We start from the raw sequence: 27333 nt of genomic DNA, 5'->3' as shown, positions 1-27333 counted from the left end.
CACAAACCAAAATTATTAAAAAATGGACTCTTTTAATGTACCCAAAAAAGTAAATCGCTGTGTTTTAAAGGCCATACGCTTCCTCCAAAAGTCTTCCACCGATTATGCTCACGTTAATGAAATAAAAAGTCTGGCAAAGTGGCTAATGCGCAACGGTGTACCGGTGGCCAATGTAGACAATGTCATAAAAGAATCTCTGCAGAACTTGACCAGCCTTGGCTTAACGTCGAGGATCGGAACTTCCAAGTATAGAATTATTGCTTTTGGCCGTATGGGAAGGGCCTTGCCCTGTCCAAATGTAAATGTTCCGGGTAATCCTGGTACACCGTTAAGACGGGCTATTCAGAATGCGGTAAGTATGGCCAGAATTTGATGTGCAACACCAAGTACGTTAGCTGGAGTTTATATTTTTTTCATCTCTATAGCTTCAAAATCAAAATCGAAACTAAAATCTATTTTTAGCAAAAAAAGCGGAGTATTGGAAATTTAAATCCATGGAAGCCGGCCACAAAGATCTTAAGTGAGGACTCTGTATCCGGAAATGAGATAGACAAGACACGTAAAAGGCTTCGCAGCAACACCAAGCGCGTTTTAAAGACGAAGCGAGAAGTTCCTTATCCGCAACAGGAACCTAAACAGTCGGCTAATATTAGAAATGAAGAACTGGTCGTTTCGACTGGGAGAGGTAATGCGGTCTGAATTCACTATAATATTTTGCTCAAAGACTCATTTAGATTTTAATCCACTTTTAGGCTCTTTAGGATGGATCAGTCCGAATCCTATTCTTCCTGAGATTCCATTTCCTCCGATCGTCTGCTGCATTTCCAGCTCGTCGGCGATAGATAACCAAGATCGTCTTTTTAAGATTGAGGTTTCTGAAGGATACCATCAGTGCGAAAGCCCTGTTGGCTTGGATGGGATTAAAGGACTCGAAGAATTAATGATTCCTGCAAATTTATGCGCCAGTCCTGTTGAATGTCTCGGTGACACCTCTGAAAGAAAACCCGATGTGGCGAATGCCTCCGTAATTGGACTGTGTGGTAGTTTTCTTTCTTTGCATATACCGATAAATTCAGCTTTGAGCAGTGACAACTTAAGAGAAGGTTTAGTGTCATCTTTTGGCGACCTACAAGGCGAACTAAATATTGATGGCATTAGCGAAGATTCCAAGGATGCGCACATTTCTATATCTCAAAAATCTAATTACTTAAAGCCTGATATAGCCCTGGAAATTAATGCACTTCAAAAGCTCGGAGTGACAAACACCATCGAATATCAAGATGTGTTATGTTCAGAAGATAATGGTCAAGAAGCTTTATCTTCTGCACCTTTGGAAGGTCACGGATCTTCTCAACGTGAATTTGCTTTAGAACACTTAAAGGTGCAAGGATCTTTATCGAAAAAGGATATTTTTTCTGATACCCAAGAAATTGCAGAAGTCAATTCAAAATCTAGTAATGTCCAAGAATCCCAAAACGAAAACGACTTTCCAAAGCTGAGAAGCTCATCTGATTTGGACTTTTATAAATGATTTATAAACGAATATGACCAATCGAGTGAGCGCGCCAGCACCGACATATCGATAGTTTGCTTGCGTGATTACTGTCGGAAATGGCTCACGAATTCGCTTGTGTTGGTGCTCTTTCATTACTCTTCTGAAGTAACTGTCCATGGATTATATGTGGTCTTCGTACTGTTTTTATTTTAATTATACATTATACATTTAATAAACCAAATTATATTCGTGAGCTGAAAAAAACTTTCCGAAATCATTTGATTTTCAGAAAATATATTTTATATTTCTTAGAAAAGAGTTAATTTTAATAAGTTCAAGAGGATAGAAAAGCATACAAAGGTCGCATTGAGGGAGATATCTTTATTCTGTTATTAGAGCGGTGTCTCTCGAAGCCTTTTCCATTCAACTCTCAGTCCTCGACGCGTAAACATTGCATTTACCATTCGTGCTCAGTATTTTGCTTTGAGTTTGTGCGTAATTTTATTTGTGTGTTGTATTTTAAACATTTGCATTGATTTTATTATTGCTTTTGATAAGTGCTAAATAGATGAGTCCAGTTGATTCTGCTTTGCGTGGGATTTTAAGAGATTTTTCTAATTGAGATTAAGAAGAGCGGCAGTTCACGCCCCCGTCTCTTGTGACGTCGTCAAATGCAAATGCAAATGCAGTGCGCGGCAAGTTAATTGAATTTGATTTGATTTTTATTGTGTTTGTGTGATTGCACTTGCTGCGGAAAAAGATAAATTCTAAGGAGTCAGTATGGATTTTAAATTCCTGATGATTCTTATCCTGGGCTTCGGCTTTATGTTCGTCTTTACGGCATTCCAGACCATGTGTAACATTGAGGTAAGTCAATTCTTCACTCTCTCTTCCCGCTCTTTTTCCGCTCTCTTATCTATCTCTATCCGTTTGTATGTATGCGTGGGCGTTGTTGTTCACATCCTTGCCATTGGACCTTCGTCCTTGTCCTTGCCAATAGACAACGCAGTGCCCTTGCCACACACACTAGCACAAGCCAGCCCACTTCATTCCGCGTCACAGGATGTTACAGCATTGCCGCCATTCAACGAGAGTGCTCAATTGTTCGCTCGTAAATTACCCTCTGATTTGTGGCGGTGTAAAGTGGCAAGGAGTTACTTATTATTACAATTTAATGTACTGCACGCTCCAAAGGTCACCAGTCATTCGACGGCCATTGTTCGCTCTGTGTAGAACACATCTCGGAGGGCAAAATTCAATTGATAAGAAGACCGCTTGTGAACACATCATCCACCATAAAGCTATCGTTCGTAATACAAATAGAGAAAGAAATTTTGACCCCAATAAGGGAATTAGACTGTCTTTACTTTCCTGGAACTCACTTTCGGCTAGTGAAAATGTTGTGTAACTCATGTTTATAGTTGTAAGGAAAAGAAAACATTTTTAATTAATAGTAAAAGCTAAAATTCTTTTAACTTTGTTAATATTTTTTAAATTATTTTCCTTATCGAAGACAATTTAATGAAATATTTTACTAATATATACAAAATTATTTTGATGTACTGAGAGAATAATAATTTTACTAATATATTTCCAAGCCAAATTTTGATTTGGGAAATACATTTAAATATCATATATGCAATATAGGCAGTAGAATTAGCACTTACGCAGCTTTAAAAAGTCATAAAATCGACCATAGGTTTTGCTTAATTTCATTAATACTTATCAAATATTTCTACGCAGTATTATTTAAAGGATATACTATCGAGTCATACAAGTTCTCTCCTATTATAGTTAATATTATATTCCAAGAACCAGCTGATTATGATTATATACGGAGATTTGGGGGCACACTGCAATCTATCGTCGTAATCAAATGACAACGATTATTTAATTAATATTATCAAATAAACACAATGGATTACACTTATTAGTAACGATAGGTACAGATAACTCCATGGACGCGTTCATTGACTGGTTGCATTATAACGGTTGATTATTTATTGTCAGTAATAAAAGCCGTAAGATCAAGGCCAAAGGCAGGTAAAATAAAAACAAAACCAGAAAACAGACCTACCTATTTTTATATCATATAGTATATACGAACCGTATCGATTCGTGAGGGGATTCATTAACCAACTGGATTATCGAGTATGTGGAATAAAAAAGTTGAGTTCTTTTTCACGTTTTTCTCGTCTTATTACGTATGCGAAACCATATTTTTGTTGCCAAAACTCGAATCACAAACTGACTGACCAGCAATTCGGTCTTTGTCATTGTTTTGCAAACAGCTCATATTTTGAAGCATTTTGTTATGGTTCAATGGACTTTATGAATGCCTTCTGATAAATACCACAAAATAAAAGTAAAGCGTTGTAATTTGTCCCTTTGGTTTTATTTTTATTTTTTGCTGCTGTCCGTTTGTGTGTTTTTATTTTGGCCTTTCAACGCGGCGCATGCGCAATATATTTTTTCTGGCTTTGTGCCTGCCCTCCAGTTAGTGTTTCTCTTTATAAACAATTTACTACGCCAGCAGCAGAAAAAAAAACAAAAGTGACTTGGAATCCAAGCAGGGCGTGCTTTGGCGTAGTTAGCTAAACTACACACTAAAAAACAATAAGAGGTTATTAATCATATTGTCAGATCATTTAATTTACGGTAAATGTAGTTCGTTCTTTATGGATTTAAAAATCATTTTAATCATTATGTTGAGGCTAAGAGACTTTTAGTAGAATTTTTGATTATCAAAAAATTCAAGTATTCTAAATTTACCGATTGTAAATTTTTTGGATAAAACGAATATTCTAATTTTTACAATGATGGTTTAAATCCGAAATTTTCCTCAGTGTAGCTGGCCAAACTTAAAGACCAACAATCGATCGATCGATCGGCCAGTGTTTGGCCCGTATTCCGTAGCTATTAGAGAGTAATTTTTGAAGCGAGGCCTTGGCTCATATGGTGCAATCGTTAGAGTGGCACACAGAACACTTTCAGAGACCGCTTTCCACCTGATTGCGCAATCGAAATCAAATGTCCAATGCAAAACGCGTCAAACGGCAAAACTCTTTCAATGTCATTGCAATTGCAAGTTCGCTGCCGCCGCACAAAACCCACACAAATACTATCTATGTGTTAGACGTCAGGCTCAAGGCCACGTCAGCAATAAAGTAAGCCAGGTTGACCAACATATGTACATATGCACACACATCAATTTGGCCAAGACGGTGGTCAGATGGTTGAGGGGGGTGGCGACGGGCGGAGCGCCTGCGCCCAGCCAAAGAGCATAGCCAACAACAGCCGGTTGCACAACAACAAAACCGAAAAGTGGGTGTGCGCCGACGAGCCCACCACTCACTGACCGAATCCGAATTCGAATCCGAGCCACCTAACCCCCCTCCCGACGAAGCAGCATTCTCCTCCAGCAGTTGAGTGCAGCAATATCTGGCAAAATGAGCGGAAAATCAAGTCTATATTGGTTAAAACCGAGTGTATTTAGCACCCTGTAAAGTTACCCAAATCTTTGTTTTATCCAATAAAACTTTATTGTTTTTAAAACATATTCTTGTAAATAATAATAATAAATTTAATTTAAATTATTTATTTGATTAACTTAGTTTTGTAGCAACACGTAGTTTTCTGTTTCACAAAATAAAGAAAGCAAAACTACAGTCACTTAGAAAAAAACATCAAACAGCAATAATCTCAAGTAATATTAGGAATCCAATCTATATTTTCGCTGCAACAAAATGCTTAACCCAAACTTTAAGTCCATTGGTTTCGATGTTGAACGCGAAGAACAGATGTGTGGTCATCGTACATATGGATTTATGAAGACATTGCGAGCGGATAGTCCAGTCCCAAAACTCCAGAAAAGATTAAGTTCAAGAGATTTGAGGGAAAGATTTGAGCAATTGCGTGAAAGGGCGACGTCGAATAGATCAACAAAATTTGAATCAATAATTAGCCCAACTACGTCTATGATTTCAATAGCCTCAACAGCCTCAAATAGATATAGTACAATGACCGACTTTGAGCTAAAAAGGAAATTTTTTGATGAAGCTGAGTTCACTATAACACGCGGTCAAAAACTAAGTGACCTACCTCATCCTGAGCAATCAGTCGCTGATATCTGTCCCCTAAATGATATAGAAAATCTTGAAGATCTAGAGGCATACTGCAAGAAGATGCAAATATACCTTGACAAATGATTTCATATTTATGTTCTATATATTTTTTACAATTTTTGAATTCTTTTAAAACATGATCATGATGAGTTAGCCCGAAAATCATAGTAATTCAAAAAGATCAGTACAAAAACATCCGCAGCTTTGTTAAAAAGTTAAAGCCGTCTGCAGGATTCGTATAAAAGAAACTTTGGAAGAGATTTAGGATCCATATCAATAGCCACATCAATGGCATTAACGTCATCAATGGCCAAAGAATCAATTTTATTGACATTTGAGATGAAACGGAAACTTTTTGATAGAGCCAAATTTACCATAACACGAAGCCAGAAACTAAGTGATCAAATTCATTCGGATCAATCGAGTTTACAATTTACCTTTAATGAAACATCAAAGAAGTCTATTTATGATATTAAGGAATATTGTAGCCAGATAAACATTACTTACTAAATGATTATATTTCCTACTTTGTATATATAACAAAGCTATAAATAAAAAAAAGATTGACCAGTAATGCAGCAGCAAACTGCATACAAACTCCAAGTAAAAGTCATTATACCTTCTGGGAGGAAAAACGAACGAAACTCGTTTCACATTTTTGGGTTTTTCGTGAGTCGTTGTTCCAGTTTTTTTTTTGCGTAATAAATAAACAAAACCAAAGTGACGATCAGTTAAAAAGTTGCTCATTACATTCTCCTGCAATTCCGCGTACGCATGTTACTTTCTTCATTGCATTTCGGTTTTCTTTCGACTTTTGTTTGTACAAAACTTGACCCAATTCTTTGGTTGAAGTGTGTTTATGCCCTCCGATTCAATAATAATAAAGAGATCAGTAACAAAATTTCATTGAGCTCGAATAGTGCCGATAAGAAATACTTGCACTTGAAGTTCGAGATTTCTTATCACCAACGTCTTACAGTCGTCTATAATACTCTGCTTTTTATGTGGCAGAGCCATAATCATTGTATAGCCTTATTTTTACGGGATGTACGTAAGAAATATTATAGCCAGTTATAACGTAAATATGTGAAATCCCCAACGTTGCCTTACCAACTTTCCAAAGATAGATTTAAAAATAGTTCCTGAATTCTCAAGGGTACTAAATGTGTACAATTACCGTTTTCTGACAAATCAGTTCCGCTTCTCGAGTGCAGACAATTAAGTTCTCGACTTTCACTTGGTTTCCTAGTCATTTAAATGTATATAATATATTTAATGTATTATCAGCTAGTGAAACCTCTCAAGTTGGACTTCAAAATGGGCACGAGGACCGGATCAGATTTGCAGCGCAACTTAATAGATGCAAATAGAAATCGAAATCATGCCACAGTCAGAATTTTTCACTGAGATAATAATATCAATCGGTCGTTTACCGATGCGTTCTTTGGAATGGAAAATTTTTTAAACTCAACCACAAAACATGTTTCGCCTGTGCAGCCTGTAATTTTCCATTGACATTCACAAGAATTGTAGAATTGCACTTGAATCTGGTTGCAGAAGTGGTTCTGAACCAAGTCGCCCCCAGCATCAGAATCGAATTTATTTTGTATTTTTATTTTTATTGACAGCTGTGGTTATTTTTACGCATTAAAAATACCTTAAGAAAAGTTTACCAAGGTTACTTTAATAAATGTTTGTGCTTAACATTAAATAGACATATAATTTGACCTCGAAAGTCCAGGAAAATGTATTACAATTTTCATTTACTGCAAATATTAAAAGTCGCCCTAAACTAATATAGGATAATAAAAATATGTTTCAAACTGTTAGACTTCTATTAAATACTTTCTAAATGAAAAACCAACTTGGTTTAATATGTACTGCGCCAGCTATGGTGGAGATTTTTTAGGAAGGTATATTTTACCTCCTAATACGTATCCGGACAGGAAATACCTGTATGATATGTACTTGAATCGAGAACACGTTTACCGTATAACATTTAAAGAAAACAATAAACAAATGCGTTGCTGCCGGTTCATTGGCATTCAACGTCAAAATATGTCTGGCACGTTTCAAAAATGCTAATTGTTTCAATTCAATTTATTCTTTTTTTAGAAAACCATACTGGATAGCATTTCCCAGGAAGATGAGAGCTTCAAGGGCGAGGGTTACACCAGTCTGGCGATTATCTACCTGTTCTTTTCACTCTCCAATTGGCTGGCACCCTCGTTTATTTCGTTCACTGGACCCCGAGTGGCCATGGTCGTGGGAGCACTGACCTATACGTGAGTTGATCACCTTTTCTTGTCGGTCAATAAAGTTAGGTAACTGATATACATATATCTCCATTTGTAGGGCTTTCATGATCACGTTCATGTTCCCATCCACCGTGCTGCTGTACGTGGGTAGTGCAGTGTTAGGATTGGGTGCTTCGATCACATGGACGGGTCAGGGAACTTACCTGGCACGTTGCAGCGAATCTTCAACCATCTCCCGCAACTCGGGCGTCTTTTGGGCCCTACTACAGTGCAGCATGTTCATCGGCAATCTGTTCGTGTACTATCAGTTCCAGGACAAAACCGTCATCGACAAAGAGACAAGAAATCTGGTTATCGGTGTTCTTACGGTGATTGCTATTCTGGGCATCGTATTCTTGGCCGCACTTCGATTCATGGCCGACAATGCCGAGCACGACAATGAACTGGAGCAGAAGCACACGGGCTGCGGACATGCCATTTACGCCTTGAAATCCGCAGGACAATTGTTCCTAACTAAGAAGATGCTTCTGCTTAGTTTGGCTTTCTTTTATACAGGTGAGTTGAAAGTAAAAAGAAAACAAACGAATATCACTAAAAATAGAATATTCTTATAACTCCTATAATTAGGATTTTAATTCTATTTAATCAATAAATTTACAAAGCAGAAAATTTTTTACATACATTTTACTTTTCCAGGACTTGAGCTATCTTTCTTCAGTGGTGTTTTCGGCTCAGCGATTGGATTTACTACAAAAATTGCTGAAACTCCTAAGGAGATTGTTGGACTGGTGGGAATTTGCATTGGAGCCGGCGAGGTCTTCGGAGGAGGACTCTTTGGCATACTGGGCAACAAGACGACGCGATATGGACGCGATCCCATCGTGATTGCCGGCTATGTGATGCACATGGCGGCGTATTTTATGACGTTCATCAACCTGCCGAATAGCGCACCATTTAAAGATACCACCGATATATCCTACCTGGATCCGCCCAGAGCCAGCATTGCCCTGGTGTGTGCCTTTCTTTTGGGTTTAGGCGATGCATGTTTCAACACACAGATCTACTCGATGCTAGGCGGGGAGTATGTGAACAATGCCGTGGGAGCCTTTGCTCTGTTTAAGTTCACCCAGTCGGTGGCGGCGGCTATTAGCTTCTTCTACTCCTCGCATTTCGGACTCTACGTCCAGTTAGGCATTCTGGTGGTGATGGGAACTATTGGCACCATCGCCTTCGTCTTCGTAGAGTGGGGCTTCAAGAGGCAGCACCGCGAACAGGAGGCCATGGAGAAGTAGGCCTACCTGGACTCATATAATCTAGAGTATTAGATGCAGGTTATCGTTAGGGCGCTAGAGCTATAGCCATTTGTCCGTATTTGTTGAATTCCTCGGAATGCTTTAAATCCGTGCGACTGCGTCGTCTTCCTAGACAATAACTGATAAGTGTTGTTGCGCGCTATTGTTGCTAAATATACGTATTTTAATGTTGGCATTCCAAAACGTAATTGTAAACTAGTTGTCTATGTTTTTATACGTGTGTATTGTATATGTGCGTTTATTTATTTTAAGCAGCAAAAAATGTGCAATTGTAAATTAGTAAACCACAGATTTGGAGTATTATAAGAAATATATAACGAATTTTAAGAAAACTCGATAGGTTTTCAATGTGCAAATGTTGATTTTTATTTGCAAATAAAAACCGGGAGAACTTTTGGTAGTAAAAGGGAAAAAAATTTAATTTTTATAAAGAATACCGCATATTGATATAGATAATAATAACATTTTTAGATCACCTTAACTTTAATAATTATTTAGCCATTTTTTAATAAATATATTTTCATTTTAAATTTGTAAAATTTTTTCCCGACCGTTAAATGTTTACTCGATTATAAGATACTCGATACTTGTGAAAATCGATATTTCTATGTGTAAATATCGATAGGCCACTCATTTCGCCCATCTCTAAAACCAACCAATTGGAATTTTAGAAAATTCGGATGAACCATGAAAAATGGCCAAGAATAAGTCGACGGTGTACCTGGGATACGAGGATGAGGAGGTTACGGCCAAGCAGGAGCAGTTCCTGAATAGCTGCACCAATAAAATCGGTGGAGCACCCGTAAGAAAGCTGATTATATGGACCTTTTAGAGACAGCTGATAATTGAAATTGATTTTTACCCACAGGATTGGCCCAGACATGAGGTGACCATTCCGTCTTGCCCGCTTTGCGGAGCTGTACGTCCTCTGATCGTGCAGATGTACGCTCCGCTGGATCGCTCTCAGTTTCATCGAAGTCTTTACGTTTTCGGATGCGTTAGCCCCGCTTGCTCGCAGAATTCCAAGAGCTGGGCATGTGTACGAACTCAGCACCTGGATCATCAGTTCGAGGTCATCAGCGAACAGTCGCCCAAGGCCACTGGGAAGCAGCACTCAAAGAAAAAGGGCAAGTCCAGTGGATTGCAGGCGGTCAACTGGTGCAGCGGAGCGGACGACTGGGGCGACAGTGGCTGTGGAGCAACCGAGCTGGCCAAGACTAACTCGGTGGTGTTGGACGAGGCCATGGACATAACTGCCGATGAGGAGCAAAATGAGAGAAATGGCAATGTGCGACCAAATGCCCTGCAGTACGCTAAGGCTGATGTCGAATTGGATGAACCAGTCCAGCTAGAGCAGGTGAAGATTGGCGCCGATGAAGACGATGACGAGGACGAGAGCACTTCACTGGAGAATGACCTAATCTCGGGCTTCCATCAAATAGATATGATTTCGCCCCAGAACGCCGAAGAAGATCCAAATGCCAACTGTGCAGCAGCCGCTGCCCCGAGTTTGGATGGAGCCGGAGCTAATGCAGCTTCAGCAGCCATTTGTGCCGAGATCGAAGGCCCAGAAACAGATCTGGTGCTTGTCGACACACCCAAGAAGCCGGAACGCGACCTTATTGCCTTGCTAAAGCACACTTCTAGCTCGTTGTCGCAAATTAAGGATCTTACACTAAAATCCTACTATATTGCCGTAGATGTAGAGAGCAAGGCTCAGGTGGAGGAGTACGAAAACTATGGAGGAGCTCTGTCCATGGACCACATACGTGATCTATACCAGGAGTACAAGCTGAGGGATGAGGATACGGTTCATTCACCCACGGGCGGTGCATCTGGCTCTGTAGAACCGAGCGACGAACACGAGTCCTACGAGAAAGCATTGCCAGCCCATGGCGACATAGTGTTTCATAACTTTATCACTACCATACAGCAGAACCCGGGCCAATTGTTAAGGTAAATTTATCTTTTTAACCAACCAAATGCCTTTTACTTACTATGCTCTACCTTAGGTATTCCCGGGATGCGCTGCCGCTGCTGGTAGCCCCACTTAAGGAACCCCTACCCAAGTGTCAGAATTGCAAGGGGGAGACCATATGCGAAGTACAACTGCTGCCTACACTCATTCCCAAGTTGCGGTTCCAGTTGAATGGCTGCAATGCACCAATCGAATATGGTAACGTGCTGGTTTTTACCTGCCTCAAAAGCTGCTGGGACACACCCGACCTCATGCGCTACGAACATATTGTGGTGCAATCTGAATCTTAGACCGGCGTCCGGCCATTTCCCAAAGCCATTAGACCCATTCGCTGTAGCTGCTGCTGTTGCAGACTGGTGCAACGAATTTTTAACGCAAACTGCAGAGGAAAAGCTAAGCTTCTCGATTGTCCTAGGAAGATTTTATGCTCTAGTTGTTAAGAACGTTGTAAGCTTTTAGACACTCCGATAAGGATAGTTGCTAATAATATCTCGTTATTTCCACTCCCCCCTCTAAAAGGGTTTCAAATTAAGTGTTTTATTTCCCCATTGCAGGAATCTTATTTGACTTAAGCTAATGGTGCATCGGCGTCTAGGTGATAGCTCTTTACAGTTGAGAACCTTAGCGGCGGATACTTAGCCTCGGTCAAATCAAACTCTGAGCTTGTGTCAACCTTGTTGCGTTTCTGCACGAGCGTGTAATGTGACCACACTAGTTGTGCACAACGCCTCTTAACGCTTGTGATGCGCAGCTCTATCAGGAACTGCGATGAGTCCTCCTCCACAGGCATAATACTGCCTCGTCTCTGACGCATATGACCAGCTACTCGAGCCTGTGACTTCTGCAGCACCAAAGTGACTGTGTTTCCGAAGAGTCGATAGCGACCCCGTAACATTTCTGGCCGTAGGTTGTGTAGATTCTTTAGCTTGGATACACCTTGCGCCGGCTCATCAGCACTGGTCATCATCAGAACCTTGCCATCGGGCAAGAATCGAATATAACGATAGTACTCCACAAGCTGCACGGGGCGGTAAAACTGATCCTGAAAGCTGTTCTCACCCATACGCAGGTATGTGGTCTTGCTGATGTAGCATCCGTTGAAGAGCACTCGCTCCCGACGAATAAACATGTCACGCCAGGAGTAATAGACGTTACTGATGTCTGAATCCTGAGCCTCCAAGGTTCCGACGTTGTGACCCCATACTCTATAAGGTTAATTATTAATATTATTTAGGAACACGTTTAAAAAGAAAGTGGCACTTACTTGACGCAGGCTAGCCGCCAAAGCTCTTCATCCCTTGCATATACATAGAAACCCTTGGAAACGGCGGCACACTGTTCCAGCGATCGCATGTCAAGTTGTGCGGACACTACCCATCGCAGGATGCGCATTACAATCTCGGGTGGCAAGTCAGAAAAGTGTAAACCAGTGGCGAGAACACTGGCATCGCGGCTTGACGCGATCATCTTGCCGTTGTAGAAACTATCCTGCCGCAGGTCCTGTTGGAACTTTTCGTACAAGTTGTCCACGACATCTTCACCGCCCTCCGTGACATCTGCCTGGCCTAGATCAAGTTGCTTAGCCAGATCGCTGGCCAGATTATGATACTTTTTGCTGAAATCGCCATTTAGCTTCTGCTGCTCGTAGAACTTGAACTCAATGTCTGGAACGATCTGCGTAGCCTTTCGATAGAAGGGTATTGCGTCGTAGACCTTGCCACGCTGCTCCAAATGCACAGCGGTCCGATAAAGACTCTCTGCCTTAGCCTGCAGGAGATCGGCTTGACTAAGATTCGAATTAGCAGCGCTAAGGGAATCTCCAACATCATTTGGCTTCCTGTATTCACTGTTTACGTGACCTTGAAGTTCCCGCTGCCAGTTCTCCCGGAACTCATCCAGTGCATTGGTGGCCGTTTCCCCGCCAGGCGCTTCGCTATCCGAGTCCAATTCTGACATGCTTAACGTAAAACTAGTCTGCAAATGTCAAACAGATCGTAAAAATAGATTCATGCGCATTTATCTGACGCAATTTCTAACCTGAAAGGTGTTAGTATTCAACGTTTGAAGACGGGGAAATTCGGATCGGAATAAAACTTATAATAAAGGGCCGCGCGTACTGCTGATTTTGGCCGCGGGCTTCACCCCAGAATTTTGAAGTCGTATGCAACTGGGAGCAACATGTGGCCATTGGTAAGACCCCAAAGATTAAGTTTATTCAGATACGCAAACGGGAACACTTCTACCTGTGTAAAGTTTATAATCTACAGTGTGAACAAAGTGGGTTTACAAGGGATTCTCAAGAATACTTTTGGTCACATTATTTTCTCATTCAAAGCAAATATTAAATAAATGTTATTTTTGCATATAAATTTAAAGCTATTTTTTCAAATGAAATATTTTTCAAGATTTTCTTGAATCATCTCATCTCATTAATAAAATCATTAGAAAATTTAAAATTCGATAGGTTATCGATAATGTTTGATGAACAGCTGATTTCAACGCGGCATTGTTTTGTTTTGGTTTTCCAGTCCCTTGGTTGACATTATCAGCAGGTAAACATTTTTATTGTTAATTAAAAAGGAATTTTAATATATATTAAAAATAAAGACAGGAAAGGAACAATGTCCGCGGACTACTCGCATCTGAGCTCCGCCATCCTGGAGCAATGCTTCGGGAAGGTGGTGCAGGCTGTGGCCGATTGCCTCTTTTCGGCCACCACGAGGACCCTTGGCCAGATCATCAGTGCAACCAAGTTCTCGCGTAAGGAGGTAGCACTCGCACTGGCGGTGCTGGTCAAATACAGATTGGTGGACTTCGCTGCATCCAAGCAGAATTCCTTCTTGGCGGAGTACGCCCTACGGCGCGAGGATGTGCTCTGTCTCCTGCGATATCCGCGGTTAGTTGTATATGATTCTCATCCAAGCCTAGAGAGCCTTTAAACTAATAATTAACCTCTTTCAGTTACGTTCATCTGGTGCAAGCAAAATACGGAAATGTGGGCGCCTCCATTGCCGAGGAGCTGATTAATTCAGGATCGGATTCGGCTAGTGGAATCCTGATCAAGTGCCTCAACAATGGAGAGAATAAAGCAGAAAGCCCGGAATCCTATCGCACCACTTTTCTTCAAATGGTTACCGATCACTATATCATAAAAAGACCAGAACTCTTAGTGGGTGATGAACATGATGACAATGTGCCTAAATTCGAAACGAACGAGTGCGATTTCTTCAGACATCCGAACATTGATCTTCAATTGCTTGCCAAGATACGAAACGGAGATGCCGATGTGGCGGAGGCAAGGGACAACTCAATGTTATGGAACCTGAACTACGATCGTTTCCATCAGGATTTCAGGGACACCATCATGGTAGAGGCAATTGAGCGAAAACTGGGCGAAAATGCTGCGGAGTGCTTTCGATACATACTTAAGATTATGTACAACACCACTGATCCGTGGCAGAGAGTATGTTACCTGATTTATTTGAATAACCCTTAGATAGTAATGTCATATTATTTTTAACAGAAAGTCTCAAATCAGATAACTTTTGTGGAAATTAAACAGGCCATCGAAAGGAAATCAAATAACCTCGATCTTATGAAGTACATGGACCAGTACATAAGTTTGTTGAGTAAGTATAGTTCGCAAAAAAGTACATATACATACGTACTTCAATAATAAATTGGCTTAATTTTTAAGCTGAGGACTCCCTGGGATTTTTCCGAAGAGTGGGAGACATGGGTGGTGGAGTGTATGTTGTGGATATGGAACATGCCTTCGAGTCCCTTGCCTTTGCTTGCGTAGAGTCAGTCATAACGGAACGTTTTGGCTCGAAGGCAGCACGAATATTTCGAGTAATTCGATGCAAGAGATACATAGAACAGGAAGATCTGCAAAAGGAAGCGATGATACCTTCTAAAGAAGCCAAGTCGCTGGCATATAATCTATTCCAAGAACAGTTTATACACGTTAAGATAATTAAGAAGCCGGGAGGAGGTAGTAATGGCCCTGCCAAAGCCTTCTACCTCTTTCAAGTCAAAGAGAAAGATGTAAGTAACACTGGTTAAAAATAAATGCTTTTTAAATTTTTGGTTACGAATTTCAGACCGTGAGAATGTTACTGGATGCCAGCTACAAGTCCCTTTATAACACAATAGAACGATCGAACTTTGAAAAAAATGAGCATAAGGGTCTCATTGAGAAATCACAAAGACTAGACAGCATAGTAGAGACAATGAAGGAGCGCGGAGAGACTGACGAATATATCGCTGAGGTATTTTTAAATTTTTCAATTGTAAATTAATTTAAACTCGCATTATTGCTTTTCAGATTGGGGAAACTATTACTCCACCGGAGTGCGAGATTTTGAATAAGGTAAAAAATCGAATAAAAACCTTGTTGAAAGCCGAACTGACCCTTGACGATACAATATTCCTTTTGCAAATGTATCAGCATCATTGCACTTCACTGCCTACTGGTATTCGAAAATTTAAATAAATGGAACAGTTAGGGAAACGGATTTTTTTATTTATTGATAGTTGGTAAAAAATATAAATAAGATTTGGAAAATTTGGATTGTGGAAATGGTAAACACATCGTTGTTATCTTTTTTGTTACAAACTGTTGGTCTTTTTGTGTTTGTTTATGGGGTTCCAACTTTAAAGCTTGTGTTGCTATGTTAGGGTATATTAGATTCAAATTTATTTAAATAAAATATGTGAATTAAATAACTGCACACTGAATCACAGGCTACATAAAAAGGGTATGCTTAAGAAGTCTAGTTACTTTCAGGAGTAATTACACTCCGTTTCCGGTGTACAATACGCTGCTCCCGGTGTGCTTTTTGCAATTTAATGAAGTGCTGTTCCAAAGCATTGAAGTCTATGCGACTTTTGTACTCCAGTGAGTTTCGCTCATCTCTATAAAGTGTAAAATTGTATTTTAAAAGCATTTAGCAAGTCAATATCTTACATAGGTTCGTGACCCCAGTAGTTTGGTACACATTGCAGACGATTCCGAAGAGTATCAAAAGCTTCTGTCTGTGGTAGCAACATCAGGATGCCAAACAAGGCATGAGCCAAGTACTGGGCATCCGCGCAGTTATTCGCTTTGGAAACGAGCGTGAGACGTAATGGAGCAAATATGGGAGACTCTATCAACTGAACTAATTTATCTAGTTCGGTAAGCAGCTCCAAGGTGATTTCAACATCAGCACTGAAAGATTTATACTTTAATAGCTAAAGAATCCATAAGCTTTTTCAAAACATACAACAATGTAACCAAATGAGATACATGCTGGTAGCTCTGGGCCAACAAGCAGAGGGACAGTGTTGATACCGGGCAGTGGGCCCAACTTTTATAAAGGCATTGAAAGAGATCTGCTGACTTTTCGTTGGAAATATTTCTCAGACTGGTACGCAACTCGAAGAGCTCAGTTGAGGTGAGCAAAATAATGTTTAGCAGTCGCACAACCGTTGATGCAAACTTTAAGTTTGGCTCCTCAGCTATTATTTCTGCAAAGGTCCGGTAAATATATTCGGCATTCAGCAACACACAGAGTTTTCTAAAAAAATAGTAGGTCACACATCATATTATAGATTGAAATATTTGTCAAATAAGGTTTTGGTTGAATTACCTTATAATAAGGCTGGCTCTGTTCTCCAATATGAGTTTCTCCTCATTGAAGAGATTCAATAAGCTAAGTAAAAACTTGCGATAGTGCGATTTGTCGAAGTCATTCAATTCTGTGAAAAATCAGCACATTAGCTTAGGAATACGGTTTTGTAATAAATACACCTTACCTCTACTATCCTGAGAATTAACTATTTCTGCTAAAACGGACAAACTTTGGAGAACTACCTCGTCCGAGTTGTCGGCCAACGTTAACAAAAGATTATTATTTAAGTTACTAGCGTGCTCGGACATTTCATTTGGAAAATTGGTGAAAAGATGGTGGATCCACTTCAATACAGCGATCTTTGTGTGCATGGAATTGTGCGTGAGATACTGAGAGAGTACATCCATAATTGAACGTAAATCAATCTTCGCTACTGTCTTCGTCTTCAGCTCTTTATTCGACACCAGCAACATCATCGAGTTGTTAACAGATACTGCGCACTCTTTAATACCTGAAATTTAAACACTTAAGTTTTCTGGTCTATATAGTGTGCTTTTATCCTACTCCTCTTGGACTCCACATTGTACTCCAGACACGGCAATATCGCTGTAAATATTCCGCTAGCATAAGGTAATACGTTAGGGCCAAATATCTGGACAAACTCCCGGATCCAGGTGATTGCAATGGATTTGATTAGCTCATTGGGCGATTGTGCATGGGTTATTAGCGTATTGATGGTGTCTTCCATTCGAACGGATGACGAGTCATTCCTTATGGACTTTAGAAACTGACTGATTGTTGTCTCACACATGCGCTGGATCTCGGGCGTGTTGTCCTCAAGCATAACGAAGAGTCCGTCCAGAATCTCGGTTAAGTAGTTAACCATGTTAATGTCTGGCACAGCGTTCAGGATCGATATCCATGAGATCACGTATTGACGGGCAAATGCATCCTTCACATAGATGTGCTCACGCAGCAAAGGAATGAATGCCTCCAGATTGAAGGTCTGCGATGATTCTGTGACAATGTCCTACACAAGATAAGGGTATTATAATATATATATACGGATAAATAAAAATATACCTTCAGCAAGCGATCCAGCAATTCACTGCCATCTTTAACCATCTGATCTGAATCGGTGACGAGTCGGGATAATGCTGCGAAAAGCTCTGGAAAGAAAGGAATGATGGCAGATCTGGCCACCTTAACCACGTTGTACAGTGACTCGCAGGCAAAGTAGCGTACACGCAGATCTGGATCTGATAGGCAGGTCATGATGGGCGGCACCAGACCTTGGACATATTTTCCCGAGTCCTGAAAACCCCGTACATATTTAGTTATCAGACTACGACACTTCGATGACTAATGGGTATACCTTGCCCAGCCCTAATCCCATGGCTGCGAGACCGATGAGCGCCCCTTTTCTTCGGTTTGCATCTCGGGATGTGGCATAATCCGTGGATAGCACCTCAATCAGCTTACGGATCTGTGCCGAATTGTTCTTATTGTTAAATTCCGTGACCATTCTAGCGGAGATAGTACTTTCCAATTAGGATGACGAATCTTGAGGGCTACTTCACTGAATACTTACTTCTCGATTTCCTGCGAAGCCAATTTTCGTTTCTCATACACCTTGTCACCCAGCGCCTTGGCGCAGGATTCACTTAGCGGGGCGTACGGCGGCTCCATTCTGTAATCTGTAATCTAATCAAAATAACAATATTTGTAGGCGGGTTTTTGGGTTGCTCTGCATCTTCTAGCCACAGCTGATTGATGGGGCTGCCAACTCGGTCTCTAAAAGTTTACAAAACGTTGTGCGCAAAGCTTTCATTAAATTCAAAAAGAAAGTTTTCCACCAAAATTCAATAAAATTTGTCTAAAAAAAATCGGGACACTTGCCTGTTTAACAATCCTCTTATATTTTAGACAGATTATATGCTTAGAATTTGCCTTTTATAAGCCCCGAATATAAAAACCGCCCTTTCGATTTAGAAATATATAACGCAAGAAATAGATGTTTAAAAAGTAAAATAAATAATGTATTTATTTTCATAATGCTAATTAAGCTTATAACAATTTGTTTCTAACTTAGGATTGCAATACTGTAATTAGAACAATATACATTTTCCTTGAGAATGGCAATCAATTGATTCTTATCACATTTTATAACTTAAGCTAGGAATGTATCCTTTTGTAAGTCTCTTTGGCTTTAGTCGACCTCCTCGACAGTCGGTCCTGAGTAGCCGCCGAAACCTCCAGCCTGCTGGCCGCAGTTAGCTCCAGGACCACCAGTGGCTCCCGCTCCCTGCTGGTGCATCTTTGTCATGATGGGAGAGCAGTGGCGGGTGAGCTCCTCCAGCTTGTGGTCGAACTCCTCCTTCTCGGCGGTTGTATTGCTGTCCAGCCACCGAATAGTGTCGTTGCACTTATCCAAGACAGAGTTCTTGTCGGCATCTTCCAGTTTGCCAGCGGGGGCCTGCTCCACAGCCTGCTTTACATTGAAAACGTAGCTCTCCAGAGCATTTCTAGAAGTGATGCGCTGGCGCTGCTTCTCGTCTTCGTCAGCGTACTTCTCAGCCTCGTTCACCATGCGATCAATTTCAGCCTGTGAGAGTCGTCCCTTGTCGTTCTTGATCGTAATGTTCTTGGCTTTTCCAGTGCTCATCTCCTTAGCGGCAACGTTCAAGATTCCATTAGCGTCCATGTCGAAGGTAACCTCTATTTGGGGCACACCCCTTGGAGCTGGTGGAATGCCAGACAGATCAAAAGTTCCCAGTGCGTTGTTATCCTTGGTCAATGCACGTTCGCCTTCATATACTTGAATGGAGACTCCGGGCTGATTATCAGAGTACGTTGAGAACGTCTTGGTCTGCTTGCAAGGTATCCGGCAGTTGCGCTCGATCAGCTTGGTCATGACCCCGCCAGCGGTCTCAATTCCCAGTGAGAGTGGAGCCACGTCCACCAGCAGCACATCTTGAATTTTGCCACTTTGGTCTCCAGTAAGGATAGCGGCCTGGACTGCGGCTCCGTAGGCCACTGCCTCGTCAGGATTGATGGAAAGGTTCAGGCTCTTTCCGTTGAAGTACTGTTGCAACAGGCTCTGCACCTTGGGGATGCGCGTCGACCCGCCGACGAGCACGATGTCATGGATCTGTCCCTTATCCATCCTGGCGTCAGTAAGGGCCTTCTCCACGGGCTGCAGGGTGTTGCGGAAGAGGTCCGCGCACAGCTCCTCGAATCTGGCACGGCTCACCTTAGTGTAGAAATCGTGACCTTCAAACAATGCGTCAATCTCGATGGTGGCCTCTGTGCTGGACGAAAGTGTGCGCTTGGCCCGCTCGGCAGCCGTCCTTAGGCGTCGCAGGGCACGAGGGTTGGAGCGCAGATCCTTCTTGTACTTGCGCTTGAACTCATCCGCCAGGTGGGTCACCAGTCGGTTGTCAAAGTCCTCGCCACCAAGATGAGTGTCTCCAGCGGTGGAACGCACCTCAAAAAGCGATCCCTCGTCGATGGTCAGGATGGAGACGTCGAAAGTGCCGCCTCCCAGATCGAAAATTAGCACATTGCGCTCTCCCTTGAGATTCTTGTCCAGCCCGTAGGCCAGTGCCGCCGCTGTGGGCTCGTTGATGATGCGGAGCACATTTAGGCCGGCGATGTGACCAGCGTCCTTGGTGGCCTGGCGCTGGGAATCGTTGAAGTAGGCAGGCACCGTGATGACAGCGTCCGTGATACTCTCGCCCAAATAAGCCTCTGCCGTCTCCTTCATCTTGGCCAGCACCATCGAGCTGATTTCCTCAGGAGCAAATCTCTTGGCCTCTCCCTTAAACTCCACTCCGATCTTGGGCTTTCCGCCGTCACTTACTACTTTGAAGGGCCAGTGTTTCATGTCCTCCGCGATTTTGGGGTCATCATACTTGCGCCCGATGAGGCGCTTGGCGTCGAACACCGTGTTCCTGGGATTCATGGCCACCTGGTTCTTGGCGGGATCGCCGATGAGACGTTCCGAGTCTGTGAAGGCCACATAGGACGGGGTGGTGCGGTTGCCCTGATCGTTGGCGATTATCTCCACCTTTCCGTGTTGGTAGACACCCACGCAGGAGAACGTGGTGCCCAGATCGATTCCAATAGCTGGCATTTTGTGTCTTTCTTCTTACTTGGCAATTAATAGTTTGATGTTTCTAACTTGTTCCTCTTTACTTCAGTAATAACTTCTTGATAAATAGCAGTTATTTTACTTAATTCACTTTAATTTATTACTCTGTTGCAGAATATTTAGCTTTCCAGCTGCGCTTGTTTTGCTTAGCTAATGCTTAGCGATGTGTTCAGTTTGCTTGTTTGATTTCAATTGACGCTAAGAGAACCGAGCGGCTGTATTTATACCCAGCCGCTCTCTTCGCGAACATTCGAGACACTCTCTCTGGAAGCATCGAGAACTGTATACGGCGAGGTAGCGGACAAGAGAGAGAGAGAACCGGTCATTTAAGAGAGGGTAAATAACAATTGGTGTTGCACTGGCAAATTCTCGACTTTTCCCTGGGTCAAAAAACAGACCTACCGCAACAAATGCTATTTGTTTGGGTTTCTGGAAAATTCGACATATTTTGTTTACTTTATATAAAAGACTTCTAGGAAAAATATATTTATTTAATTTGGAGGGCACAAAATATTGCAATGGGAGCGAATAAAAAACGAAAACTAAAACTTACTTAACTTAACTTAAATCTTGTTTGACACTGCCAAGAAATTGTTTTTGTTATTCCTTAATATTTCCTTATTTTTATTGGTAATGAAAATCTAATTAATTTGTGAGGTCACTTAGCTTATCTATGTACTTCACCGCATTTTAATTTTAAAAAGGTTTTCCGTTTCCAGTAAAGTCGGTTACGTTTTATATCGCGCTGAAAATTAGGGATCAATGGAGGTGATTGTAAGCTGAAGGTTGGCGAACAAACGTACTGCCTCTCAAAGAAAAAATTGTACTAAAGATACCCCATACGAATCTTATCATACATACATATGTACATATGTATGTTCAAATGAAGCTACATACATACATACATACATTTATTCGTACACCCATTAGTTGCAAGTTTATTCCTTAATATATCGAGAAATACGTAACGGAAATTGAAATGTAATATATCAAATGAAAGATATACATTTCGAACATATATTTGAAAAATAAAAATAACAAGTTTAAACTTAAATACTAGATAATTTCCTTAATAAAACAAAAAAGTAATTTTTTATGACCTAAAATTATTAGTAATTATTGTTGTGTGAGGCTGTATGTCCGCTTCAGGGGTCGGCGAACTGGAGTTTATAGAAGGCATCATGGACAAAAAATATTATTTAGATATTTTAAAAAGAAATTTAGAACAAAGTGCCGAAAAGTTGAAATTGCCACCATCACTCTCATTTCAGCATGATAATGACCCAAAGCATACGGCTTATGATGTGCGTATGTGGATCGCACATAACGTCCAACATACTCTGCCGCATCCTCCTCAATCACCAGACCTCAATCCCATTGAGAATTTGTGGGAAGAGCTGGATAGGCGCGTTAAAAAACGCGCAATAAAAACAAAGGCTAAAGGTGGCTCTAATAGAAGAGTGGCAGAAACAACCCAAAATTTGGTATGTACTGCATGTTTGTACTTGGACATTCTTTATAATGCCTAAATTTTTTTAGTTTACATTGAATATATTCTTGTTTTTTGCATGGCCCCCAAATTAAATAAATATATTTTTTCTCGAAGTCTTTTTATACAAAGTAAACAAAATATGCCGAATTTTCCAGAAACCCAAACAAATAGCATTTGTTGGGGTAGGTCTGTTTTTTGACCCAGGGAAAAGTCGAGAATTTGCCAGTGCAACACCAATTGTTATTTACCCTCTCTTAAATGACCGGTTCTCTCTCTGCGCTATTGCCCGCTACGTCGCCGTATACAGTTCTCGATGCTTCCAGAGAGCAAGTCTCGAATGTTCGCGAAGAGAGCGGCTGGGTATAAATACAGCCGCTCGGTTCTCTTAGCGTCAATTGAAATCAAACAAGCAAACTGAACACATCGCTAAGCATAAGCTAAGCAAACCAAGCGCAGCTGGAAAGCTAAATATTCTGCAACAGAGTAATAAGTTAAAGTGAATTAAGTAAAATAACTGCTATTTATCAAGAAGTTATTACTGAAGTAAAGAGGAACAAGTTAGAAACATCAAACTATTAATTGCCAAGTAAGAAGAAACACACAAAATGCCAGCTATTGGAATCGATCTGGGCACCACGTTCTCCTGCGTGGGTGTCTACCAACACGGAAAGGTGGAGATCATCGCCAACGATCAGGGCAACCGCACCACTCCGTCTTACGTAGCCTTCACAGACTCGGAACGCCTTATCGGCGACCCCGCCAAGAATCAGGTGGCCATGAATCCCAGGAACACCGTGTTCGACGCCAAGCGCCTCATCGGTCGCAAGTATGATGATCCCAAAATCGCGGAGGACATGAAACACTGGCCCTTCAAAGTAGTAAGTGACGGCGGAAAGCCCAAGATCGGAGTGGAGTTTAAGGGCGAGGCCAAGAGATTTGCCCCTGAGGAAATCAGCTCGATGGTGCTGGCCAAGATGAAGGAGACGGCAGAGGCTTATTTGGGCGAGAGTATCACGGACGCTGTCATCACGGTGCCTGCCTACTTCAACGATTCCCAGCGCCAGGCCACCAAGGACGCTGGTCACATCGCCGGCCTAAATGTGCTCCGCATCATCAACGAGCCCACAGCGGCGGCACTAGCCTACGGGCTGGACAAGAATCTCAAGGGAGAGCGCAATGTGCTAATTTTCGATCTGGGAGGCGGCACTTTCGACGTCTCCATCCTGACCATCGACGAGGGATCGCTTTTTGAGGTGCGTTCCACCGCTGGAGACACTCATCTTGGTGGCGAGGACTTTGACAACCGACTGGTGACCCACCTGGCGGATGAGTTCAAGCGCAAGTACAAGAAGGATCTGCGCTCCAACCCTCGTGCCCTGCGACGCCTAAGGACGGCTGCCGAGCGGGCCAAGCGCACACTTTCGTCCAGCACAGAGGCCACCATCGAGATCGACGCATTGTTTGAAGGTCACGATTTCTACACTAAGGTGAGCCGTGCCAGATTCGAGGAGCTGTGCGCGGACCTCTTCCGCAACACCCTGCAGCCCGTGGAGAAGGCCCTTACTGACGCCAGGATGGATAAGGGACAGATCCATGACATCGTGCTAGTCGGCGGGTCGACGCGCATCCCCAAGGTGCAGAGCCTGTTGCAACAGTACTTCAACGGAAAGAGCCTGAACCTTTCCATCAATCCTGACGAGGCAGTGGCCTACGGAGCCGCAGTCCAGGCCGCTATCCTTACTGGAGACCAAAGTGGCAAAATTCAAGATGTGCTGCTGGTGGACGTGGCTCCACTCTCACTGGGAATTGAGACCGCTGGCGGGGTCATGACCAAGCTGATCGAGCGCAACTGCCGGATACCTTGCAAGCAGACCAAGACGTTCTCAACGTACTCGGATAACCAGCCCGGAGTCTCCATTCAAGTATATGAAGGCGAACGTGCGTTGACCAAGGATAACAACGCACTGGGAACTTTTGATCTGTCTGGCATTCCACCAGCTCCAAGGGGTGTGCCCCAAATAGAGGTTACCTTCGACATGGACGCAAATGGAATCTTGAACGTTGCCGCTAAGGAGATGAGCACTGGAAAAGCCAAGAACATTACGATCAAGAACGACAAGGGACGACTCTCACAGGCCGAAATTGATCGCATGGTGAACGAAGCTGAGAAATACGCTGACGAGGACGAGAAGCAGCGCCAGCGCATCACTTCTAGAAATGCTCTGGAGAGCTACGTTTTCAATGTAAAGCAGGCTGTGGAGCAGGCCCCCGCTGGCAAACTGGAAGATGCCGACAAGAACTCTATCTTGGATAAGTGCAACGACACTATTCGGTGGCTGGACAGCAATACAACCGCCGAGAAGGAGGAGTTCGACCACAAGCTGGAGGAGCTCACCCGCCACTGCTCTCCCATCATGACAAAGATGCACCAGCAGGGAGCGGGAGCCACTGGTGGTCCTGGAGCTAACTGCGGCCAGCAGGCTGGAGGTTTCGGCGGCTACTCAGGGACCGACTGTCGAGGAGGTCGACTAAAGCCAAAGAGACTTACAAAAGGATGCATTCCCAGCATAAGTTTTAAAACGTGATACAAATTATTTGATTGCCATTCTCAAGGAAAATGTAAATAGTTTTAACTGTAGAATTATAGTATTAAGTTAGCTACAAATTCGTATACGCTTATTTAGGTTTATATAAAATTTATATTTATTTAAAAATCAAAAAAATAAAAATCATATTTGATGTGTTAAAGAGATTCCAAGCGTTTTAATGGAGCTACTGCAGTTCCGTTTTTTTTTTTTGATTCCAAATGCAAGGAATTAACGTTATAATCGGTGAACAATATCTTTTTAAATTTATTGATATAACGTTGATAATGGCATTCCTTAGAAGGATTAGGAATGAAATCTCATCACAAATCAAATTACGTGAGGTCAGGTCGAAACTGGTCTGTTCAAATCTTACAATCAAGATTGTTTCCATTTTGAAAATAATTATAAGTCAAATGAAAGCGTAAAAAAACAAATGTAGTCAATGATAATTATCAGAAGAAAGGAAGATATTTTATAATCGAAATTTCTGTATTAATGAGCCAATTAAATTAAATGCTTTCTGATTTTTTTTCTGTATTTCAGAAAAAGTTAGAAATTCATTTCAGGAATGATGGGCGAAAATGCGCTATAATGAATTGAATCTGAGCCCCGTCATTAGTCCTTGTTCATCACATATACATAACCATTACAGGTAAGTACATTCATTTCTGCATTTAAAACACATTAGTTTCACACTTTAATTTGCAATAGTTTAGTTCAGCAAGTACATTGAAATACATAGCGATACATGGCCTTACATACTTAGACACACGCATATACATACATTGTGCATCCTACAGATTCTTAGACGGGATGCATTACATTTACTCAACGCAAACCAATTCAACTAGAAATACAATCAATTTCCTTTACTATCACAAAAGTCGTCGCAACTCAGGAGAGAGGGGGGAATCCAACTAACTAAATTGAAATAAGTGAATCGATTTTGCAGCGAATAGCGGATTTTACCTACACCTTGCCAATTTTGGTTGTTCATAGTTCATTCTTGTTTACTCATTGGTAGATTGTCTTTCTGCTTGAAAATTCATAACGTCCACCTACACAATTCTCTTTCACTTTCTACTGTTTTCTTTTCTTCACATAATTTCGATTGCGTAATTTATAATTTTCAATTTCATTTAACTCGATTATGTAGATTTGGTTTTCTAGTTTTCTAGGTTAAATATGATACTTAAAACTATAGGTAAGATTATGGCACTGCACTTTCTCCATGATTTTGTGTTCTTGAAAAAGCCCTCTGAGTTTTAATCTTCAAGATCTTAAAAATGATTTTAAACATAATAATACTTTGCCCTATTATTTATGAAAAGAAGAGATTTTCCACAACTATTGTTTTCTTAACTCATATTCTGAAATATATTCAGTTAGTTTTCAAAACTAATACAAAGTAATTAACTTTCTCAGACAAATGTTTTAACAATTTTGTGACTTTATAATCTATGGAAAAAGTGTTTCATCTTCGACTAGCCGAAGATACCTTATGTTTCATTTGACAACATTTCTTTTATAATTTAGATTTTTCTATATGCATAGAGTCGCGCGATTTCTAATTTTGTTTTTTTTTTCCTCGTCCATATGTATAGTTTTTACGTATATCTCCTGTTTAGTTGGACAGAACAACACTTATATATGGATAGTATAGTTCCTGGGGGGCAGCATTGTCCCTGCAACCGCTGCTTGGCGGGCTCAGAACACAACTTTAATTTAAATTCCCTATCGTTGCTTAAATGAAAATGTACACGTATACATAAACACACATTGAGTATTGCTTAGCTCCAAGGATTTTCTCCAGCTCTAGATCCTTGCACGAATGCTCCTGGTTCTTCGCCGTAGCTCTTGTTTTTCTTTGCTTTGTTTTTGTTTTTTCTTCTCTTGGTATATAACGATTCACTCAAGTATTAAATATCACTTATAGGGGCATTGTTCCGTATCGAAGGGTTGGGATGTGTTGGGCTGACGGGATGCAGTCGCTATCCGGTCTAGACGTAGTAGGCGTTGTATGGATTTCGTTTCTCCAGACATGGTAGCACACACTCCAGAGTATTGCGGAATGCCTCGCGGAAATCGCGATTAAAGTAGGCGTATATAAGCGGATTTAGTGTGGAGTTGAAGTAACCGATCCAGAATAAAACCACCACCAGCACATCGGGGCAGGGACATGCTGGTCCGCATAGCGATGTGATGACATACCTGGATGGGGTGAAGAAGAAGAAAACGTTGAGTGAGAATCATATGAGGATGAGCCACCAGAAAACGTCGGCCCACCGGATTACGGATTACGGATTACCGTTTACGG

The 27333-nt window shown here is 41.5% G+C and overlaps 8 protein-coding genes and 1 pseudogene across 11 annotated transcripts in view; 5 read left to right on the top strand and 4 right to left on the bottom strand.

Moving 5' to 3' along the window:
• The first annotated feature begins 22 nt into the window (after positions 1-22).
• Positions 23-1759, top strand: LOC108111760. 2 transcript variants are annotated; one of them, XM_017221321.2, is made up of 3 exons: positions 23-352; positions 463-685; positions 753-1759. In XM_017221321.2, the coding sequence occupies exons 1-3, from the start codon at positions 23-25 to the stop codon at positions 1529-1531; spliced, it is 1332 nt and encodes a 443-aa protein (XP_017076810.2). In that variant the 3' UTR covers positions 1532-1759. The 2 variants fall into 2 exon arrangements, with proteins under 2 accessions (XP_017076810.2, XP_017076809.2); XM_017221320.2 differs by having other exon boundaries at positions 735-1759.
• Positions 1760-1879: 120 nt separating this feature from the next.
• Positions 1880-9546, top strand: LOC108111761 (UNC93-like protein MFSD11). The gene is made up of 4 exons (XM_017221322.2): positions 1880-2362; positions 7735-7904; positions 7975-8432; positions 8574-9546. The coding sequence occupies exons 1-4, from the start codon at positions 2276-2278 to the stop codon at positions 9167-9169; spliced, it is 1311 nt and encodes a 436-aa protein (XP_017076811.1). The 5' UTR covers positions 1880-2275; the 3' UTR covers positions 9170-9546.
• A 265-nt stretch (positions 9547-9811) lies between these two features.
• LOC108111799 (programmed cell death protein 2-like) lies at positions 9812-11696 on the top strand. The gene is made up of 3 exons (XM_017221389.2): positions 9812-9992; positions 10059-11146; positions 11203-11696. Exons 1-3 carry the CDS (start codon positions 9885-9887, stop codon positions 11456-11458), a joined length of 1452 nt encoding a protein of 483 aa, XP_017076878.1. The 5' UTR covers positions 9812-9884; the 3' UTR covers positions 11459-11696.
• LOC108111800 (F-box only protein 9) lies at positions 11690-13448 on the bottom strand. Its single transcript, XM_017221391.2, has 3 exons — positions 13206-13448; positions 12433-13142; positions 11690-12373 (listed from the first exon to the last, which is right to left on the bottom strand). The coding sequence occupies exons 2-3, from the start codon at positions 13122-13124 to the stop codon at positions 11737-11739; spliced, it is 1329 nt and encodes a 442-aa protein (XP_017076880.1). The 5' UTR covers positions 13125-13142; positions 13206-13448; the 3' UTR covers positions 11690-11736.
• A 227-nt stretch (positions 13449-13675) lies between these two features.
• LOC108111813 (DNA-directed RNA polymerase III subunit RPC3) lies at positions 13676-15681 on the top strand. 2 transcript variants are annotated; one of them, XM_017221416.2, is made up of 7 exons: positions 13676-13720; positions 13776-14064; positions 14130-14631; positions 14692-14797; positions 14866-15215; positions 15272-15439; positions 15496-15681. In XM_017221416.2, exons 2-7 carry the CDS (start codon positions 13790-13792, stop codon positions 15661-15663), a joined length of 1569 nt encoding a protein of 522 aa, XP_017076905.2. In that variant the 5' UTR covers positions 13676-13720; positions 13776-13789; the 3' UTR covers positions 15664-15681. The 2 variants fall into 2 exon arrangements, with proteins under 2 accessions (XP_017076905.2, XP_017076906.2); XM_017221417.2 differs by having other exon boundaries at positions 13699-13720; positions 13780-14064.
• Positions 15682-15846: 165 nt separating this feature from the next.
• LOC108111812 (protein VAC14 homolog) lies at positions 15847-18550 on the bottom strand. Its single transcript, XM_017221415.2, has 9 exons — positions 18375-18550; positions 18159-18309; positions 17867-18097; positions 17348-17813; positions 16968-17294; positions 16802-16910; positions 16436-16729; positions 16138-16380; positions 15847-16085 (listed from the first exon to the last, which is right to left on the bottom strand). Exons 1-9 carry the CDS (start codon positions 18470-18472, stop codon positions 15944-15946), a joined length of 2061 nt encoding a protein of 686 aa, XP_017076904.2. The 5' UTR covers positions 18473-18550; the 3' UTR covers positions 15847-15943.
• A 244-nt stretch (positions 18551-18794) lies between these two features.
• Positions 18795-21132, bottom strand: LOC108111764 (major heat shock 70 kDa protein Ba). Its single transcript, XM_041818957.1, has one exon. It carries the CDS (start codon positions 20916-20918, stop codon positions 18993-18995), a length of 1926 nt encoding a protein of 641 aa, XP_041674891.1. The 5' UTR covers positions 20919-21132; the 3' UTR covers positions 18795-18992.
• Positions 21133-22813: 1681 nt separating this feature from the next.
• Positions 22814-25180, top strand: LOC108111715 (annotated as a pseudogene).
• Positions 25181-25700: 520 nt separating this feature from the next.
• Positions 25701-27333, bottom strand: part of LOC108111772 (octopamine receptor beta-3R) — a 39726-nt gene continuing 38093 nt past the window's right edge. For both annotated transcript variants that reach the window (XM_017221337.2, XM_017221338.2), the window contains one exon: positions 25701-27227. In XM_017221337.2, coding sequence (XP_017076826.2) covers positions 27017-27227 — 211 coding nt within the window. In that variant the 3' untranslated portion in view covers positions 25701-27016. The remainder of the gene's footprint in view (positions 27228-27333) is intronic.

The sequence above is a fragment of the Drosophila eugracilis genome, unplaced genomic scaffold (assembly GCF_018153835.1).
Source record: "Drosophila eugracilis isolate 14026-0451.02 unplaced genomic scaffold, ASM1815383v1 contig_415, whole genome shotgun sequence".
Lineage (NCBI taxonomy): Eukaryota > Metazoa > Arthropoda > Insecta > Diptera > Drosophilidae > Drosophila > Drosophila eugracilis.
This window is presented reverse-complemented; position numbering and strand designations above follow the sequence as displayed.

Bases quoted from the DNA above. Each gene is read 5' to 3' on its own strand.
- LOC108111761 (XM_017221322.2), top strand. From the start codon at position 2,276: ATGGATTTTAAATTCCTGATGATTCTTATCCTGGGCTTCGGCTTTATG. The intron at 2,363-7,734 runs GTAAGTCAATTC...TTCTTTTTTTAG, and splicing joins AGACCATGTGTAACATTGAG to AAAACCATACTGGATAGCAT. The intron at 8,433-8,573 runs GTGAGTTGAAAG...TTACTTTTCCAG, and splicing joins TTTGGCTTTCTTTTATACAG to GACTTGAGCTATCTTTCTTC.
- LOC108111799 (XM_017221389.2), top strand. From the start codon at position 9,885: ATGGCCAAGAATAAGTCGACGGTGTACCTGGGATACGAGGATGAGGAG. The intron at 9,993-10,058 runs GTAAGAAAGCTG...TTTTACCCACAG, and splicing joins ATAAAATCGGTGGAGCACCC to GATTGGCCCAGACATGAGGT. The intron at 11,147-11,202 runs GTAAATTTATCT...GCTCTACCTTAG, and splicing joins AACCCGGGCCAATTGTTAAG to GTATTCCCGGGATGCGCTGC.
- LOC108111760 (XM_017221320.2), top strand. From the start codon at position 23: ATGGACTCTTTTAATGTACCCAAAAAAGTAAATCGCTGTGTTTTAAAG. The intron at 353-462 runs GTAAGTATGGCC...ATCTATTTTTAG, and splicing joins GACGGGCTATTCAGAATGCG to CAAAAAAAGCGGAGTATTGG. The intron at 686-734 runs GTAATGCGGTCT...AGACTCATTTAG, and splicing joins GGTCGTTTCGACTGGGAGAG to ATTTTAATCCACTTTTAGGC.
- LOC108111813 (XM_017221416.2), top strand. From the start codon at position 13,790: ATGTCCGCGGACTACTCGCATCTGAGCTCCGCCATCCTGGAGCAATGC. The intron at 14,065-14,129 runs GTTAGTTGTATA...AACCTCTTTCAG, and splicing joins TGTCTCCTGCGATATCCGCG to TTACGTTCATCTGGTGCAAG. The intron at 14,632-14,691 runs GTATGTTACCTG...TATTTTTAACAG, and splicing joins CCACTGATCCGTGGCAGAGA to AAAGTCTCAAATCAGATAAC.
- LOC108111812 (XM_017221415.2), bottom strand. From the start codon at position 18,472: ATGGAGCCGCCGTACGCCCCGCTAAGTGAATCCTGCGCCAAGGCGCTG. The intron at 18,310-18,374 runs GTAAGTATTCAG...TATCTCCGCTAG, and splicing joins GCTTCGCAGGAAATCGAGAA to AATGGTCACGGAATTTAACA. The intron at 16,381-16,435 runs GTATGTTTTGAA...TAAATCTTTCAG, and splicing joins TCTCATTTGGTTACATTGTT to TGCTGATGTTGAAATCACCT.
- LOC108111800 (XM_017221391.2), bottom strand. From the start codon at position 13,124: ATGTCAGAATTGGACTCGGATAGCGAAGCGCCTGGCGGGGAAACGGCC. The intron at 12,374-12,432 runs GTAAGTGCCACT...TTAACCTTATAG, and splicing joins TGGCGGCTAGCCTGCGTCAA to AGTATGGGGTCACAACGTCG.
- LOC108111764 (XM_041818957.1), bottom strand. From the start codon at position 20,918: ATGCCAGCTATTGGAATCGATCTGGGCACCACGTTCTCCTGCGTGGGT.